This window comes from Natator depressus, chromosome 21, assembly GCF_965152275.1.
Source record: "Natator depressus isolate rNatDep1 chromosome 21, rNatDep2.hap1, whole genome shotgun sequence".
In the NCBI taxonomy this organism is placed as follows: Eukaryota; Metazoa; Chordata; order Testudines; family Cheloniidae; genus Natator; species Natator depressus.
The window spans coordinates 17,445,891-17,463,405 of record NC_134254.1 but is presented as its reverse complement, the minus strand read 5'-3'; the positions used below and the strand labels follow the sequence as shown (position 1 = coordinate 17,463,405).

The following is a 17,515-nucleotide window of genomic DNA, read 5'->3' as shown; positions in this document are numbered from 1 at the left end:
GAGAGGTGACTGGCCCAAGGTCACACAGGGACTCCGTGGCAGAGGCAGGAATAGGACCTAGTGCCAGACCACTGCCAAACCCACCAGATCATCTAACATCTCCCAGAGAGGCCAGGAACTGAGCAGCGCGCTGAGAGCGAAGTCTCCTCTCTTCCCTACAGCTGTGACCCACCAGGTCACAGTTTAGATGTTGTGGAGGACGACAAAGCTTGCCCTGTGCTTCTGTTTTGGACCTTCAGGCTCCAGGGCTGTTGAGCCAGCACTGAGCTCACTGCAAGGGTCTCTGGAGAGAATGACAGTGCAACAAGAACAACCTGGTCTCTGTTCTGCTACCCAGGACAGGCCCGGGGAGAGAACTCTCTCCTGTCTCAGCCTGTCCGAATGAATATAAACCCAGCAGTCAGCTCCCACACCAGGGAAAAGCAGGCACCAAACCACAGAGAAACCTGAGGGTCTGTTTTAATGGGTGAACTGGCTAAAACTCGCCGGCCTTGGGATTTCATGGGAACAGGAGTCACCGCCCTGTGTCCTGGGCTGAGATAGTGCAGCCACCTCTAGCTCCCACTCCACACGCAGAGAGGGCAGTGCAGAGGAAAGCTATAAACAGTTCCAGACAGGAAGGTTTTCCCACCCATCCCCCTACACCTAATCTACCGCCCTGTGTTAATTAGCCAGGTGCACTGCTGCTAGGCAGTGGATGCTGAGCTCCCTCGGCTAATGGGCTGATCTCATGGATCAAACTCTAAGTTCCTTGAACATGAAGGCGCCGTGCAGCACAGGGAGAAGGAGGGGATAATGCTAGTGCAGCAGCAGCCAGGTGCTGGCTTCCTCACGCCACTTCTGCCACTTGGAGTCACATGCCCACCTGCAAAAGGCAGAAGGACCATCACACAACAGAGTAAGGAAAACAGCACAGTCTCCCCAAGGAAAGGAATGGGAACCCCATCGCCTGAGACTGGCCAGAGCCCTGCCAGAGAGGCTGTCCCAGGTTCCCCTCATGGAGCCTCCTCTTTCTTTCCAGTCTCTCACTAGAGGGGCAGACACAGCCTGGCCTCTGGCCGGGAGAGAAGGCCTCTGGCCTCTTTTCCACCCTCCCCTGAGACCCTACTGATTGCTGAGGCAGTTCTGCTATTCTCCCTGTGGCCAGTGAGGTGTAGGTGGGGGGAGCAGGGGAGATGGGAGACAGCTACTGTTCTACCCTACCCAGCCCTCAGCTGATCCACTCTAGTACCTGCCTCTGCTCAGAGCTTCCCCAAACAGCAGCACAAAATGGTCCCGATTCTCCCCCTGCATAGGACTCTGAAGGGCAGCCATGGAACTGACCAACATCTTGTTAATTTCACTCTGTGGCTGGTAGGCAAAGTTCTGAGCAGGGGCAGAGAAGCTGGAGCTGTCGGCCTCTGTCCGTGCATCCACGTTCCACTCAAGGGGGGTTCGTTCCATAGCTAGAAATAATACACACACTATAAATAAAAGCTTAAATTCTACAGAAGTTGGTTTCTCCTCCAAGCTCTCTGGGGAAACTCCGACTCGCTGCTGAGGCGCAGATTAATTTGATCTCCAGCGCTGCTGGGGAGCGGCTGAAAGGATGTTTAACTGCTAAACAGAGAAGATGGATGGGAGGGAGTTAAGAAAAAAAGGTGGCACAATATGCAGAAGGGTGCAAGGAGAGATGCTGCCACGGGGAAGAGATTCCCGCCCCGCCCCTGTCATAGAACCATAGAATCTCAGGGTTGGAAGGGACCTCAGGAGGTCATCAAGTCCAACCCCCTGCTCAAAGCAGGACCAATCCCCAATTTTTGCCCCAGATCCCTAAATGGCCCCCCAAGGATTGAACTCACAACCCTGGGTTTAGCAGGCCAATGTTCAAAGCACTGAGCTATCCCTCCCCCTGCAAACAGAGGAATCCACACCTGGGGGGGGGGGTGTGTGTGCTGTGTCCCGAGGGCAACATCTTTCAGATAAGAAATGAAGCTGAAACCCTGGCTGCCTGGAGCTCCATTGTCCTTCCCCCCTTCTCAGTTTCAACTCTTCTTCATTTCCTGTCCTCAGCGGCTGTGACATTGCCCTGCACCGGAAATGGCTGCTTTGAGCCACCCAACAGGTGGCTGCATTGCAGCGGCATGGGGGGGGGCAATTCTTGTTTATACCTCATGTCAAGTGCTGTGGGGTCCTTGGGGACAGAAGGTGCTATTAGCATGCAGTAGCCAGCATCCCCCTGGGCTACCAGCTCAGTGTGTCTCGCTCCTAAGCCAGGGACACTTCCTACCCCTCTTAACTATCCAGTGGGTTTTGAAACCACTGCACTGATTTAGCAGGTCTGGGTGGCGAGAGGAGGATCAGTTTAATCCCTTTGAAGTTACTCAGCTTCTGAGATCACCGCTCTGGATATAAGTCAGGGCTCATTGGGAAACTAGGCTCTCTCATGCCAAAAGGCTGAGCCCTTAGACCCATTAACCCCTTTATGTCTGGACTCTGCTTCATAGCCAGATTATCGCTCAATGGGGGTGTATTTGTGCATGGGGCGGCCCTGGAGATGCCCCTTTTGGGCTGCTGAAAGGGTTAAATCAGACCTCCAACCCAGAGTGCTCCCTGGGCTTTAGCTGAATGCTGGCCGGGGTGGGTGAGGGGTGTTTGCAAAGGACCCCACTGGAGTTCTCCTTTCAGGCCCCATGGCCAACCCTGGCACTGGCTGAAAGGAAAAGCTCCTCTTCCAGCTGTCAATGGCTTCACGTGTCTCCTAATGGTCTCCATGCACAGCGCGCGCCATCAATTCATTCGGTGAACCAGTTGGTGCTGGGCAGCCACAGTGGGGCCAGCCCCAAGGACAGGGCTTGGCTAATCCAAGCCAACGAGGGCCAGGCTCTCCTGACTCCTGGCAACCCCTGGCTCTGCCCCCCAGGGCAATGGCACGTGGACAGTGCCTGCGTTGGGTTGCGAGCGCGCACTTGGGAAGCCCAGCGAAAGCAAACATGTCGTTAGCTAATGAGTGTGCCACTGGGCCAGGTAGGGGCTGCAGCTCAGAGAGCCTCCAGGCAAGGGTCTCCAGATCCACTGGACTCCTTCAAATCTCCACCATCAGTCTTTGGGGATCCCAAATCCTAGTGCAGCCGCCTCGCCTGGGAGGCCCTGCAGTGTTGCAGCAGAGCCTCAGCTGTGTCAGCAACCCAAACTCCTTCCCCCCTAGCCCCCCGCCACCGCTCCAAACACACCTGAATGCTCCTGCACTGCTCCCCCCACCCAGTCCTGCCCTATGCAGCTGCATCTCCCCACCCACGCTCCCCTCTCCCAGCCTCCATCTTGGCGGGGGGTGGGGTGGCGAGAGAAGCTGCCTTTGCTGAGCACCCCCATGGTCCTTCAGCCCTCACAGCTGCGGGGCACAGGCCACCTCAGCACAGACCTACTCCACGCAAGAAGCTCCTGGCTTCCAGCAGCCAATGCAGCTGGGTCTGTCGGCTGTTGCCTGCTCGACCCCCGCCCCTTGGGAAGGATGGGCTGCCCCACCACCCTCCAAAAATAATTGTCCAGCTCAAGAAGCCTGGTACCACCCATGCAATGACACTGAACAGAGCCTCTCCCCCCCATGGGAAGGATGGGCTGCCCCACCACCCTCCAAAAATAATTGTCCAGCTCAAGAAGCCTGGTACCACCCATGCAATGACACTGAACAGAGCCTCTCCCCCCCATGGGACTTACTGCCCCTGCAAATACCCCACTCCTAGACCCCGGCCCCCCACCCACACCCCTTTGCCTATATGGCTGGCTCTGCTAGAAGGGCTTCCTCCCCAGCATCCACAGCACAGTGCCCCAGCAGGGCTTCATCTCCCATCCCTCCTCACACCTGGTACCCCCCAAAACCTGCAGGCTCCTCTGCTCAGACACAATCCAGAGCTGCGACATCAGGGCCTCTCTGAGCCACTGCTTCCCAGCAGAGCATCCCATCGCCTCCTACCTGAGCACGGCTCATGGGGGACAGCCCCCGGAGGGGCCAATCAGGCGCGGCTGCAGCAAGCGCGGGCCCCAGGGGGAGCCTTGCGCAGACAAGGGGCGATGGGCTGGACACGGCTCCGGCCACGGCTGCAGCCGGCGTTTCACAGCCTCCTCCGTGCAGCTGCAATCCCACAGGATTCCAGCTCTGAAGCCGGCTTGGGCTGTACCAAACGTAGCCACGCGCCGGGGGGCGGAGACCAGAAATATTTCAGCCCCGTCCAAGAGGCAGACAAAGCCCTGAGACATTGTCTCCCAAGGCGGCGGAAGCACTGGGTTGTGAACTGGGCACAGAGCCAGCACGCATGGCCTGGCTCACCCACGAGGCAGCATCGACACCCAAGGAGCCCTCCTGCCAGCGCCCAGGTTGCTGCCCTGAGCCCGCAGCGCCAGCTCAGCCCATCCATCTCCAGCCTGGCAGCACCCAGCGCTGGAGCATCTGGCTCAGCCTGTGCGGCTCTGTGTCCCAGCTGGCCAAGGCTACCCAGGCGGGAGGGCCGGGCCGGGCCGGGCCTGGGGCACAAGAACATGCCAACCCAGTGCAGGCTCACTTGCCAGCCAGTGGTGGGCGTGCAACTCACAGAACGATCTGACCCCCAAACCCTATCCTGTAGCCAGAGCAAAGAGCCAGGAGTCCTGACTCCCACACCCCTTGCTCTGATGCACTAGACCCCACTCCTCTCCCAGAGCTGGGAACAGAACCCAGGAGTCCTGGCTCCCAGCCCGCCCCACTCTAACCACTAGACTCCACTTCCCTCCTTGGGCTGGGGTCGAACCCAGGAGTCCTGTCTCCCATCCTCCCTGCTCTGACCATTAGACCCTCCTACCTGCCCAGAGCTGGGAACAGAACCCAGGAGTCCTGGCTCCCAGCCCCGACCCCGCTCTCACCATTTCCTCCCAAGTCAGAACAAGGCAAAGTCTGACCTCACTGGCCTCCCCTAGCCCCCGGGGGCTTGGAGTTACTGAGGGAGGCAGTGGACAAGCCAAGGGCAGGGCTAGCGTTAGGAGAGGAGATTAAGTCTCACCCTGGTTGTCCGGTTTAACGCTCTCCCTGTAGGGCTGAGGCCCAGTAGCTGAAGGGGGTGGGGGCCACTGCTGGGTGAGGCTGGCTACCAGGGCGGGCTCTTGGTGCTGCAGCCACCTACCAATGAAACGCACACGGCCCTAGGAGCAGCTGCTGCCTCCCTCCCTGCGGAGGGAATGGACGTGCCCGGCCCGCACTTCGCTCTGTCCCCGAGATGCAGAGCTACAGAGCAGCTAGCGACAGGCCTTTTATTACACAGCTCCCTGCTCCCCAGCAGCTGGGCTGGACTCCAGCCTAGGGCGGCATCTTCCCTTCCGGATGGCGAGAGGGAGGCCTCGGGGCGCCCCGATGACACAGCACTCCACCACTGCCTGCTCCCTACTCCTGGCAACAGCTCCTAAACCCGGCTGGACCCCCCACCTGCTACAGCCAGGGAAGAACGGAGGCTCAGCTCTGGGGGCAGGGGATGCTGAGCACCTGGACTTCAGCTGATGGGAGTCTCAGGTGCTCAGCATTTGGCTCTTATTTAGCATCTTTTGGCCCAAGCAGAGGGCAGGGGATTGGTGAGAAGTGGCTGGGCTGGGATCGGATGATCCACCCAATATCTAGGGTAAGGAAATATCAGGACAGATTCATCCTTTGCTCTCTGCACCCCAAGTGGGCTCTGAACACCCTAGATCAGGCTGCACTTGGCCTCAGGCCCTGCCTTTAGATTTGTCCTTCAAGCATGCCGCTGCTTGCTTATTAACAAGACAGAGGGAGGGGAGGCAGCCAGGGCTGGGAGAGCAACAGCCAGCAACAGTGGTGAGGGAGCTGGGGCAGCCATGCCAAGATACTGCCCTCAGGTCAGGAGGACCCAGAGCTGGGACGTCAGGTGCCACTGCTTCCCAACAGAGCATCCCATTGCCTCCTACCTGAGCACGGCTCACGGGGGACAGCCCCTGGGGGGCCGATCAGGCGCGGCTGCAGCAAGCACCCCTGGCAATGACATCATCATTTTGTGCAAAAAGATGCTATTAAAATAATACACTGCCCTTCTCTTACCTACTGCAAGGCTCTCACACGGCTTCATAAACATTCATTCATTGCAGCCCTCACTGGGAGGTAGGCAAGTCACTGAACACATGGGGAAACTGAGGTACACATGTCAGAGAGAATGGGCAGCCCTGAGGAAGCACCAGCTGGGACAGCCCCAGGCTCAGCACCTGTGAGGTGAGATTATTGCCTCACATCCTGGCAAGCAAGTCTGGCCATCGGCACTGGGGTGCAAGCAATGAGTCACAGACGGGAGTTCCCCCTCCCCACCCTGGACCCTGGCAGCCACGCCCCAGCTCCAGCCATGGCTTCACAGAACAAACACAGGTCTGGGGGGACCCTGGTAGCTGGAAGCAGGTGGCAGCCACTGCTAACAGAGCTCCCCTGATACATTTGGGGTGTCCATCTGGGGATACCATAAAGGGCCCAAGTGTTCCAGGAAGTGAGCACCTGAGTTGCAGGTGTTCATCTTTTGTGACAATCGGGCCCCTTTCCAGTGATTCCAGTTGGGCTCCCAGCTCCTGAGGCCCTCCGGACCCAGCGCCGGCGTTTGGAGCCCTGGCTGGGACCACATCGCTGCAATTGCGGCCTCGGCTCCGCTCCCAGATGGCTGGTTTATCTCCACGCAGGGATTAATGACAACAGCTTCTGTCCCCGGAGATGGAACAGGCTGGTGCTGAGAAGCAGCCTGCCTGGAGCCTAGCCATGGGGCCGCAGCGCACCACCACCAAAGGGGCGCACCACAAATCCTACGCCTCTCTGCTGCACCTGGAGCCCTCAGTCGCCAGCTCCTCCCTCTCACTCCAGCCTATATAGGCTCAAACTCTGCTCCCATTCCGCCCCTGTTAGCGTCCCTGAGCCAAGCCTGTCTCCTTATGAGAGTCACCTTGGGGCACCCTCCAAACCCTCTTTTCCAGGAGGGTTCCCCCAATGGGAGATGCCCACTCTCCCTCCCCAACCCAGTCCCCCTGGGCTATTCCCCTCTTCCTCTCTCAGCAGATTCTTTCACTGGCCTCCGGGCCCAGCTGGCAGGGGTCCCCAGCTCAGGAGCAGCTGCTTGCAGCACACACGCAAATCCACCCCTGCAAAGAGCGTGGGGAAGGAGCCCCGTTATGCAACCCGGCTGCAACCTCCTGCTGCAGCCCCTTGCACAAGGTCAGGTTCCTCAAATGCTGCTCTGCAGTGCTCCAGCTCAGGGAGGGCTGTGCAGACAGTCAGAATGGTCCCTTTCCTGCCTCCTATCCATGCTACAGTTGACACTGTGCTAGCAACAACATAGGAGACTATCCTGGAGCAGGGAAGCCTGAGGGGTCTTTTCCAGCCCTTGAGTCAGTGGAAAATCACTGGCCAAGTAAATGGCTGCAAGCGGAACTCAAGTGTGATTATTAAACTTTCACTGCCCACTTTACAAACAAACCAGGACCTGACCCCGGGTCTTAACGTTCTGTCTCCCTTTGGCAGCCTTGCAAGTAGCATTGGCAGACAGACTCTTTTTCTTCATTTTCCAATTGTTTTCTTCCTCGATGATGTCATCACTGGGAGGTAGGCAAGTCACTGAACGCATGGAGAAACTGAAGCAAAGATGAGTGCCTCGCCCAGTCACACCGCAAGCCAGTGACAGAGCCAGGAGTCCTGGATTCCAGTTCCTTGTTACTAACTGTGGGGTTGCACTGCCTAAGTAGCTACTAACATGCCCTCCTGCCAGGGAGAAAAACTCTCTAACACAGAAGCATAGCAATAGGCCAATCAAGTCAACAGGCTTATTGTACCAGAGCAAGTTCACCACAGGCCTTTCAGTAGGGTCCCCAAGCACCATGTGTGTAGGGTGTGGGATTCCCCCACAGGCTGATCTGGGATAGCTTGACGTGCCTGTGAGGGGTTTATGGGACACTTTAAAGCATCTCTGCAGCATTCGGGTATCACAGGATTCGACTAGACCACTCCCTATCCACTAGTAGTCACAAGACCATCCACCCAATTATTCCCACTTCCCTTGTGCCATCATTTACACCAGTTCAACATAAGTGTGAATCAGAACAGTAATGTTCTACACCCAGTGTCTGCATGAGCTGTAGAGCGACAGAGAATCAGGTCCCTGGGTTCAAGTCCTGGCACTGCTCCAAACTACCTGTGTGTCCTAGGATGAATCGCTTCCCTGTGCCTCAGTTTCCCTACCAGGTAAACAAGGGGACAGTGCTACTTGCCTACGATTTGCATAGTGCTTTGAGAGCTGCGGCTGAGAAGTGAATAAGTGCTAAGTGTTCTTATGACTACAGGATCCAAGTCCCAGAAACCCCAGGACGTCTTCTCATGAAGGCTTCCCATCGGCACCTTTAACCCAAGCTGGCGAGCAGGTAGCTGTGATATTAGCGTGCTCCTGCTCTCGGGAGCCCACGCTTTCTAGAGCGCTGGCAGCATCTGATTAACAGTTCCTGGAATAATTACCATCCAGCGGGGTTTGCTCACTGAGAATGCGGCAAAGAATTCTCTACTAATCCAGGCTGTGTCAGTAACCAATGGCCTTAACCCTTCATAAAATGCCTCAGAATCCTAGAATCTCAGGGTGGGAAGGGACCTCATCTAGTCCAACCCCCTGCTCAAAGCAGGACCAATCCCCCTCTAAGGCCTAAGGCATTGTACACCTCGAAGGGCAGTCATTGTCCTAGGGCGAAAGCTGGCATCTCTGACCAGTAGGCAGCAGTGCAGCTCCTGGCCCCCCTCATGCACTCCCTGCTGCATACCACCCCCTCTCACCCGCCCCGCCTCAGATCTCATGCTGGGAAGCAGCAGTGGCAGTGAAGGGAGGGGAGGTGGATGGAATCTGGCAGGGAGCAATGCTTGCCAGAGACTGCACTATGGCAGGAGGGTGGCGGGGAAGCGATCTCAGGGGAGCACAGGGAGGAAGCAGGACAAGGAGAGGCTCAGCTTGGAGCTGGGGGAGGGTCAGATTTAGGGTCCTGAAGGGTGAATTGGCACCGAGAAACCTGTGATTAAGAACAACCACAAACGTGGGGCTCGAGCCCACCATCTGCTCAGCAGAAACCAGCAGACTCCCTGGGCCCGGCTCAAACCCACACTTCCCCAGGCTGGAGTGGGCGTAGGGGCAGAGTCTAGGCAGCAGGTGACACAGCTCTGCTGCTGCGTCCTCAGGGAGCAAGGGCCACGGATCCACGCAATGCACAGGAACAGATAGCACCTAGGCACTGACTCTCCAGGAACCTGCCAGCAAATATCAAATAGGTGCCCCAAAGACCTGGGTCAGCCATCAGCCCTTACCCCATCTCCTCAGTTACCCTGGAGCTCATGTGACTTCTGCCCAAGCCCAGCATCCCTGGGCTGCAGGTCTCAGCTTCACACCGAGGTGCAGCCAAGCTGGAATCCCCTCTAAGGGTGTGTCTACACTGCAATTAGACACCCGCAGCTGGCCTGTGCCAGCTGTCTCTTGACCTGCAGGGCTCAGGCTAAGGGGCTGTTTAACTGTAGTGTAGACACAGGACCACTTCACAGGGTCCTAGAGCCCGGACTCCAGCGCAAACCTGAACATCTACAGCCCCACAAGCCCGAGTCAGCTCCCTGTCTGCAGGATGCCTCCCACAGCCCAGGGGACTCGCAGAACCCACCTCAGCTGTCTGCATGAGGCAAAGTGTGTCCTTGGCAGTAGGCTCTCACCAGCATGAGCTTCCTCACAGCAGTGCCCTGTCCATACCAGCTCTGAGTCCCAGAACCAGCTGCATCACAGATATGCTGATTTCACCACCTTCCTCACACCCTAGAGGGATGGTGCAACCCAGTGACTCTTCCTCTGCTGGAATCCTGTCTGCCTTGACCTCCTCCTCCTCTAGTCAGCCTCTCCACTCCCCTGGCCCAGGTGGCTCTGCCTTGTGGGAGCCGTGCAGGTTCTGTAACCTGACCTCCCCATGCGAAGGAGCGCACAGCGGGGAATGCAGTGACGTGCCTCACCAAGCGCTGTCGGGCTGCGGCCTGCCAGGCATGTTACTAAGGAGGTGCTACCCATTTCAGGAATTATAATTACAAGCAAGAAAAACAAGGTATTGATCCACATGCAGAATTACACACATCTCTATCCCCATGTGTCCAGGGCAATCAGCACATACACGCACGCACATACACGCAGACACAGGTTAGCATCAGGGTGTCCATCTGACACAGCCATATGAATACACGCTCCCCCAAAGACATAGCATGCTGATCAGCGTCAGCTGGGCTTCTAGGTGCGATGGTAACAGATGATAAATAAATGAATAAGAATAATGTGTCCATGCAACCCAGCACCATGAGGGCACAACACAACACCAACATGCAGATTAGCTAGGTGCATTATGGGCTTTTCCCTCCCCGCCTGCCTCTGACACATCAGGATGCCAGCTGCTTAGGCGCTCAGATACTACGGTGCCCGAGACTGACATAGGACAGTGAACTAGATGGCACAATGGCCAGATTCAGTATTAAGCTGGATTCCATCTAACCTAGCATGGCATTCGCTGTGGGGCACGTGCACCCACACCTGACAAGCTGGGTGCACAGCACCCCCAAAGTTGTCAGGGACCCACCCAACATTCACAGCCCCCCTAGGGGTCAAGTTTTGAAGTCTGTGCTGAAGTGGCATGATTCTCACACCGCAAGATACAAGCAGCCCCCACTGACTATAACAGGCATCACTAGTATCCTGTGGCCAGAGAACAGGACCCAGGGTTACCTGGCCTGCAGAGCTGACATCAAAGTCAGGGACCAGGTCCCCCAACATTAGAGGATGCTGCCCAGGTCCCCGCAAGCCAGGTGTGCCCAAGGCTTGGCATCTCTGCAGCAAGCTGCCTTTGCAGACTGGGGGACCTGGAATACAGTGGAGGGAGAATGTTGTGTGGCCCGCAAAAGTAGTGGTGGCTGTGTTCCAGGCCTCAGAGATGACCCCAAATTTTGGTTTGGTCCATGTATTCTGTGCCCACAGACCCATGCCACACACACACACACCCACAGACCAGCCAGGGCTCACAAGGACGTAACACTTGGCTCTTCCACGGCAGCTTTCAGCCCAGGATCTCAAAGCACTCGCTGAAGGCAGGCGAGGAGCACCACCCCCATTTCACAAATGGGGAAACAGCCACTAACTCACTGGGGATGGCTCAAAGCTAGGAACAGAAGGAACCCAGGCACCCCGGCCCCCACCCCCCTGCTCTAACCATGACACCGCACTCCTGCCCAGAGCCAGGCAGGGAACCCCGGCCCCCAGCCCCTGCTCTAACCATGACACCGCACTCCTGCCCAGAGCCAGGCAGGGAACCCGGCCCCCCGGCCCCTGCTCTAACCATGACACCGCACTCCTGCCCGGAGCCAGGCGGGGAACCCGGCCCCCCGGCCCCTGCTCTAACCGTGACACCGCACTCCTGCCCAGAGCCAGGCAGGGAACCCGGCCCCCCGGCCCCTGCTCTAACCATGACACCGCACTCCTGCCCAGAGCCAGGCGGGGAACCCGGCCCCCGGCCCCTGCTCTAACCGTGACACCGCACTCCTGCCCGGAGCCAGGCGGTGAACCCGGCCCCCGGCCCCTGCTCTAACCGTGACACCGCACTCCTGCCCGGAGCCAGGCGGGGAACCCGGCCCCCGGCCCCTGCTCTAACCGTGACACCGCACTCCTGCCCAGAGCCAGGCGGGGAACCCGGCCCCCGGCCCCTGCTCTAACCGTGACACCGCACTCCTGCCCGGAGCCAGGCAGGGAACCCGGCCCCCGGCCCCTGCTCTAACCATGACACCGCACTCCTGCCCGGAGCCAGGCGGTGAACCCGGCCCCCGGCCCCTGCTCTAACCGTGACACCGCACTCCTGCCCAGAGCCAGGCGGGGAACCCGGCCCCCGGCCCCTGCTCTAACCGTGACACCGCACTCCTGCCCGGAGCCAGGCGGGGAACCCGGCCCCCGGCCCCTGCTCTAACCATGACACCGCACTCCTGCCCGGAGCCAGGCGGTGAACCCGGCCCCCGGCCCCTGCTCTAACCATGACACCGCACTCCTGCCCGGAGCCAGGCGGTGAACCCGGCCCCCGGCCCCTGCTCTAACCGTGACACCGCACTCCTGCCCGGAGCCAGGCGGGGAACCCGGCCCCCGGCCCCTGCTCTAACCATGACACCGCACTCCTGCCCGGAGCCAGGCGGTGAACCCGGCCCCCGGCCCCTGCTCTAACCGTGACACCGCACTCCTGCCCAGAGCCAGGCGGGGAACCCGGCCCCCGGCCCCTGCTCTAACCGTGACACCGCACTCCTGCCCGGAGCCAGGCGGTGAACCCGGCCCCCGGCCCGCATCACGACAGTCGCTGCCTCCTGCCCGCTCCCCCCGCAGGCGGCGCCACACGGCCACACACGTGTCTGCACAGCTCCCGGCCCCACACTCACGCGCAACGGGGGGCGCGGGGGGTCCCCTTTTCCTCCCCGCGGCCGGATCCATCCCTGGCCTCTGCCACCGCTGCTCCCCTCCCCGCAGCGGCGCCCCCAGCCAGACGCCCACGGTCACCAGATCCCCCGCGGCGGCGGCGCCCGGGCCCACACGGCCACGAGGGGAACCAGCCACCCGCGTCCGCCCGTCCCCGCGGCCCCTGGGCGAGCGGAGAGCCCCGGCCCCCCGCGCGGAACAAAGGCGTGGGGCCCGGCCGGCGCTCACCTGCGGCGGCGGGGGCCTGCAGGCTGCCCCGCTTCTGGAAGGGGGGCTTGCCCCGGGGGGCCGCGGCGCCCGCCGACATTTCGCCTCCGTGCGCGGCCGGCGAGCCGGAGCTGCGGAGCCGGCGGCGGCCGGGGGCTCTTCCTGCCGCGGCGCCCCAGAGCTTGCGCGGCCCGCTCGCCCCTCCCCTGGCTGATGCGGCGAGCGCGGGGCTGGAGCGAAACCCGCGCGCCTCCAGGCCCCGCGACCGAGAAGTGGCGCCCCCCTGCTCGCAGGGGAGGAGCGTGGTCTGGAGCAATGCCTGGAGGGGAATGGGGGGCAGAGCTGCTGGAACTAGGGGTGCCGAAGTAGAAATAACAGACACCAAATACATGGTTTCCTTGCATCCGATGAAGTGAGCTGTAGCTCGCGAAAGCTCATGCTCAAATAAATGGGTTAGTCTCTAAGGTGCCACAAGTCCTCCTTTTCTTTTTGCGAATACAGACTAACACGGCTGCTACTCTGAAACCTGTCATGGTTTCCAGGGTTTCCATCGGCAGCACCCCCCACTGCAAAAAAGTTCCAGCACCCCTGGGGGGCTCCCCCGCAGCTTCCCCACCCAGGCCTGTCTGATCACAGCTGTTTCCAGGCCCGCTGACCCCGGGGGTCCCTGGAGCCCCGTCTCTGGGCTTTGCCAGAGGCCAGGGCCAGCAGCTTCAGAGGAGAGGAGAAAGAACTCTGCAATGGGCAGTTGTGGAATATGGGGGCTCCTGGCACCCCACCCTGGTGCCTGCCCACCTCCACAGACACATGCCTCAGGGGTGTATCTTTGCCCACGGTGGCACTTACAGGCAGATCTACCCTCTCACATCCACACTGAGACAGGGATTGGAGCAGGAGAGGAGCAATCCAGGCCCCCCTGCCAGGGGTCTCCCCACAGAACAGTATGTTTCCTCTGAGGATCGTGGCGTGCCCCACAGCCATTGCGCTTTCCAACCCACCCTGATAGACTCCATTCCCTGGGGACGCAGAGGGGTCACACACAGCAGTGCATCGGCATCAGAGCCGGAATTGGAACCCAGTCGTCCTGCCACCTCCACCCCTTGTGCTAACCACTGAGTCACACTCCCATCCTGATCTGCAGGACAGGCAAAGATTTACACCGCTTTATGTTCTGCTTTCCCCAAAGGGTATTTTCAGAGGGCGTCAGCCCCGTCCCACACATTCTGCTCCGAGCAGTGCTAGAACAAGAGTCATGAAAAGGGGATCCACTGTGGAATAGGAACAGAACAGTTGGGACAGGTCCTCCCCACCTGCATCATCATCAGTAAAAATACTCTGGAAAAGGCAGCATGGCCTAGTGGAGAGAGCACTGGACTAGGAGTTCTCTTGCTGACTCTGCCACTGGGTGACCATGGGCAACACTTCACCCATTTCTGCCTCGGTTCCCCCCCCCCCTTTGCCTGTCATATCTGTTTAGACCAGAGGTCCCCCAAGTGTGTGGCACGCTCCCCTAAGGGGGTGCAGAGGAATGTCTGGGGGAGCATAGTGGGACCCAGGCCAGCCCCCACAAGGGTGGGGGGGAGTGACACCCATCCCCTCTCCACCCCCAGCTGTGCTCCAGTCCCGCTCCCAGCTGCGTCCCCAGCTCCCAGCCCTGCTCCTGGCCCTGGCCTCAGTGGGGCTCCACTGACGGTCCTGCACCAGCCCCCAGCCTCACCACTGGCCGCAGCTCCATTCTGGGGCTGAGGCTGGGGGCAAGGCCAGGAGTGGAGCAGCACCTGGCCACAGGCCCAACTGCCGGCCTCCAGCCACAGCCCCACTCCAGCCCTAGACCCACCCCCAGCTGCAGCCCCCTTACCGAGTCCCTCCTCCCTTCCTGGAGCTGCGGCCCCACTGGCTCCAGGGGCTGGGTGGGTGTGGACAGGAGGGTGTGACCCTTAAAAGTTTGGGGACTGATTTAGACTGTCGGCTCTCTGGGGCAAGGACTGTCTGTTTCTGTGTGTGCGGCACCTGGCACCACCTGTGACAGAGACATGCCCAGGCAGATCGATTACCCCTGGGTCTGACCGTCCTCTCGCTATTTCACAGAAGGGGGTTGGGTGCCGAGCACTCGCTGATTTCTGGGGTATTGCAGGATATTTGTGTGGGAGAGTTTTAGAGCATGTAACCTGCAGGGTGCTGGGTTTCAGGCCTGTCGAAATGAAACTTGTCACCTGAGGCGAAACAGGTCTCACTCAATCAACACTGAGAACAATGGACATCAGGGGAGCCAGCCCTGTGTTTACTGTCTGGACCAGGTGCAGGCTTGAAGATTTACAGAGACAAAAGAACCCCAAGAAATGTCTCTGAACAGGGGGCCTCTGGGGGAAGAGCCAGTCTGTAACTGTGCTGGAGATGAAGAGTAGTTATCCATTATGGAGGAGACACTCTGCCAGCCGGAGCGCCTTATGAAAGGTGGATCTCAGCTTTGTGAGACGAACAAGCACTCAGCTTTGGGTGAGGAATACCTTATTCCAGGAAAGAGACTTGTTACTTGTTAATACATGTGGGCTGTAGACTGCATGTTACCTTTCCTTTGACCTCGTGTGTCCTTTTATTTGAATCTTTAACTCAAGCTCTGTTAAATAAACCTGTTTGGTTCTAGAATAGCCACATCTCAGTGCTGTGAGCTAAGGAGAGCAGGGAGCTGAGGGGAGGCTGGGGAACCAGGTGCACAGCATCCAGGGAGCAGCTGATGGGTGTGCCTTGCGGGTGTCCAGAAGGCAAAGGAACCAGGCTCTCAAGTAACAGTGGGATATCCGGGTGGAGTTCCTCTGGGCGGCGTCCACCGACTCCCTTGACACCTTTGAAGAGCGGTGGGTGCTGTCAGGGGTTCTCTGCTCGGTGACCCCATCCGGTTCCCTCCATCTAACCCTTTGCTAGGAGGGCCCTATAATACGTGGGTGTCTACCCCCCACCCCCAAACTGCCCACCCCGCAGCCGTGCCCATCTTGCCGGGCACTCTCAGGGGGGGGATAATCGGTGACACTGGGTGCGGCCCTAGGTAACTCGAGGGGGTGGAAGACCACGAGTGTCGAGGAAGCCCCCCCGCTCTAGGCCACCAGGTAACTCAGGAGGGTGGAAGACCAAGCCCCCCGCTCTGGGCCCAGGCTAGCCTGAACACTTCTCCCTCCTGAAAGCTGCTGTGTTATACCTTCTGTTTGCGTTGTTTTGTTGCATACTTTGATTTGGTTCTTGGTAATTCTTGTAATTGTCACAATAAAATTTTTTTTTCTGTTTCAAAAAAAACAAACAAAAAAAACAAAAAAAAAACAGTGGGATATCCGGGCGGAGTTCCTCTGGGCGGCGTCCACCGACTCCCTTGACACCTTTGAAGAGCGGTGGGCACTGTCCGGGGTTCTCTGCTCGGTGACCTCATCCGGTTCCCTCCGTCTAACCCTTTGATTGAGGGGAAGAGCGAGAGACACCAGCCCCAGCCGTTGCCACTGCGGATACCATCGTCACTGTCATCTAGGAGGGGCCCTATAATACGTGGGTGTCTACGCCCCCACCCCCAAACTGCCCACCCCGCAGCCGTGCCCATCTTGCCGGGCACTCTCAGGGGGGGGATAATCGGTGACACTGGGCGTGGCACTAGGTAACTCGAGGGGGTGGAAGACCACGAGTGTCGAGGAAGCCCCTCCGCTCTGGGCCCAGGCTAGCCTGAACACTTCTCCCTCCTGAACGCTGCTGTGTTATACCTTCTGTTTGCGTTGTTTTGTTGCATACTATGGTTTATTTCTTTGGTAATTTCTTGTAACTGTCACAATAAAATTCTTTTCTGTTTCAAAAAAAAAAAACAAAAAAAAAAAACGGTGGGATATGTTAATTGCTGGCCCGCGGACAGAGGGGGGCTCAGGGCGCCCAGAGCCCACTGCTTGTGGTGCCAGTAGCCAGCAGAACTGGGAGATTTTCCCCTGGTGGGCACAGACAAGGCCCTCGCCCCCTGTAAGCAGAGGGGAGTGATTTGCCCCAGACACCTCAGGTCACCCCAAAAAGCATCACGCTGCCCTAACAGAAACAACAATAAAAGGAAGAATCTGGCGCTCTGCCTAGACGCTGATTCTGGCTCCAGCCTGGGGCCTGGAGATTTCCCAACAGCTGGTTGCGTCACCTTTGGCTCGGGGAATTGCCGGCAGCTGGGCTCTGCTGAGCTGCACTGGGAACCTGGTGCCCCGGGGGAAATGTTTCTATTTGCACATTTCAGGGGAGGAAATCTTCACCGCCCCTTGGGCCGAACCCCGAGCAGGGGCGGAGTCGGGCGAGGGCCTTTGGCTGGAGCAAGGAGCCCCTGCGATTTGAAGGGCCATTTCCAAGCCGCTGCAGGAGAATTGCGGATTATTCCCAGCGAGGTGTGATCGAGGAGCCGGAAACGTGACCCAGGAACCCGCGGGTCCTGGGCAGCCCCCCTGCCCCGGGGGAGCGCTCGGCCCTGCCGGGGGGTGTGCGGAGGGCACCGCGGGGGCTGAGCTGGAGCCAGACCAAGGCCCCGCTGAGTCAATGGGACCAACACGCCCCCGGCCCAGGATGTTAGCGCCTCAGTTCTTGCCGGGGGGAGCTGGAGACCAGCCCCCCCCGCCGGGTGTCCGCGCACAAGCGAGGCGGAAAGACAAAGAGGAACCGAACAATCCGCCTTTGCGCGACAGGAGCCGAGCACCGGATCTTCCGCCGGGGGGGCCGACCGCAGCCCCCCCCGGCTGCAAAGCCGCCGCTGGGCTCTGCAGCCTGCGCCCCGCGCGGGGGGGCGAAGAGCAGCGGCCGGGCGGGGGGAGGGAGGCTCGACA

At 59.3% G+C, this 17,515-nt stretch overlaps 1 protein-coding gene across 2 annotated transcripts in view; it reads right to left on the bottom strand.

Annotated features, from left to right (window-relative positions):
* AMPD2 (adenosine monophosphate deaminase 2) overlaps positions 1-12,824 on the bottom strand; it is a 38,363-nt gene extending 25,539 nt beyond the window's left edge. The window contains exon 1 of one of the 2 annotated variants that reach the window (XM_074936460.1): positions 12,714-12,824. In XM_074936460.1, the coding sequence (XP_074792561.1) occupies positions 12,714-12,792 (79 nt within the window). In that variant the 5' untranslated portion in view covers positions 12,793-12,824. Of the gene's footprint in view, positions 1-3,952; positions 4,083-12,713 lie in introns of those variants that run through there. The other variant, XM_074936461.1, reaches the window with a different exon arrangement.
* Between the last annotated feature and the right edge of the window lie 4,691 nt (positions 12,825-17,515).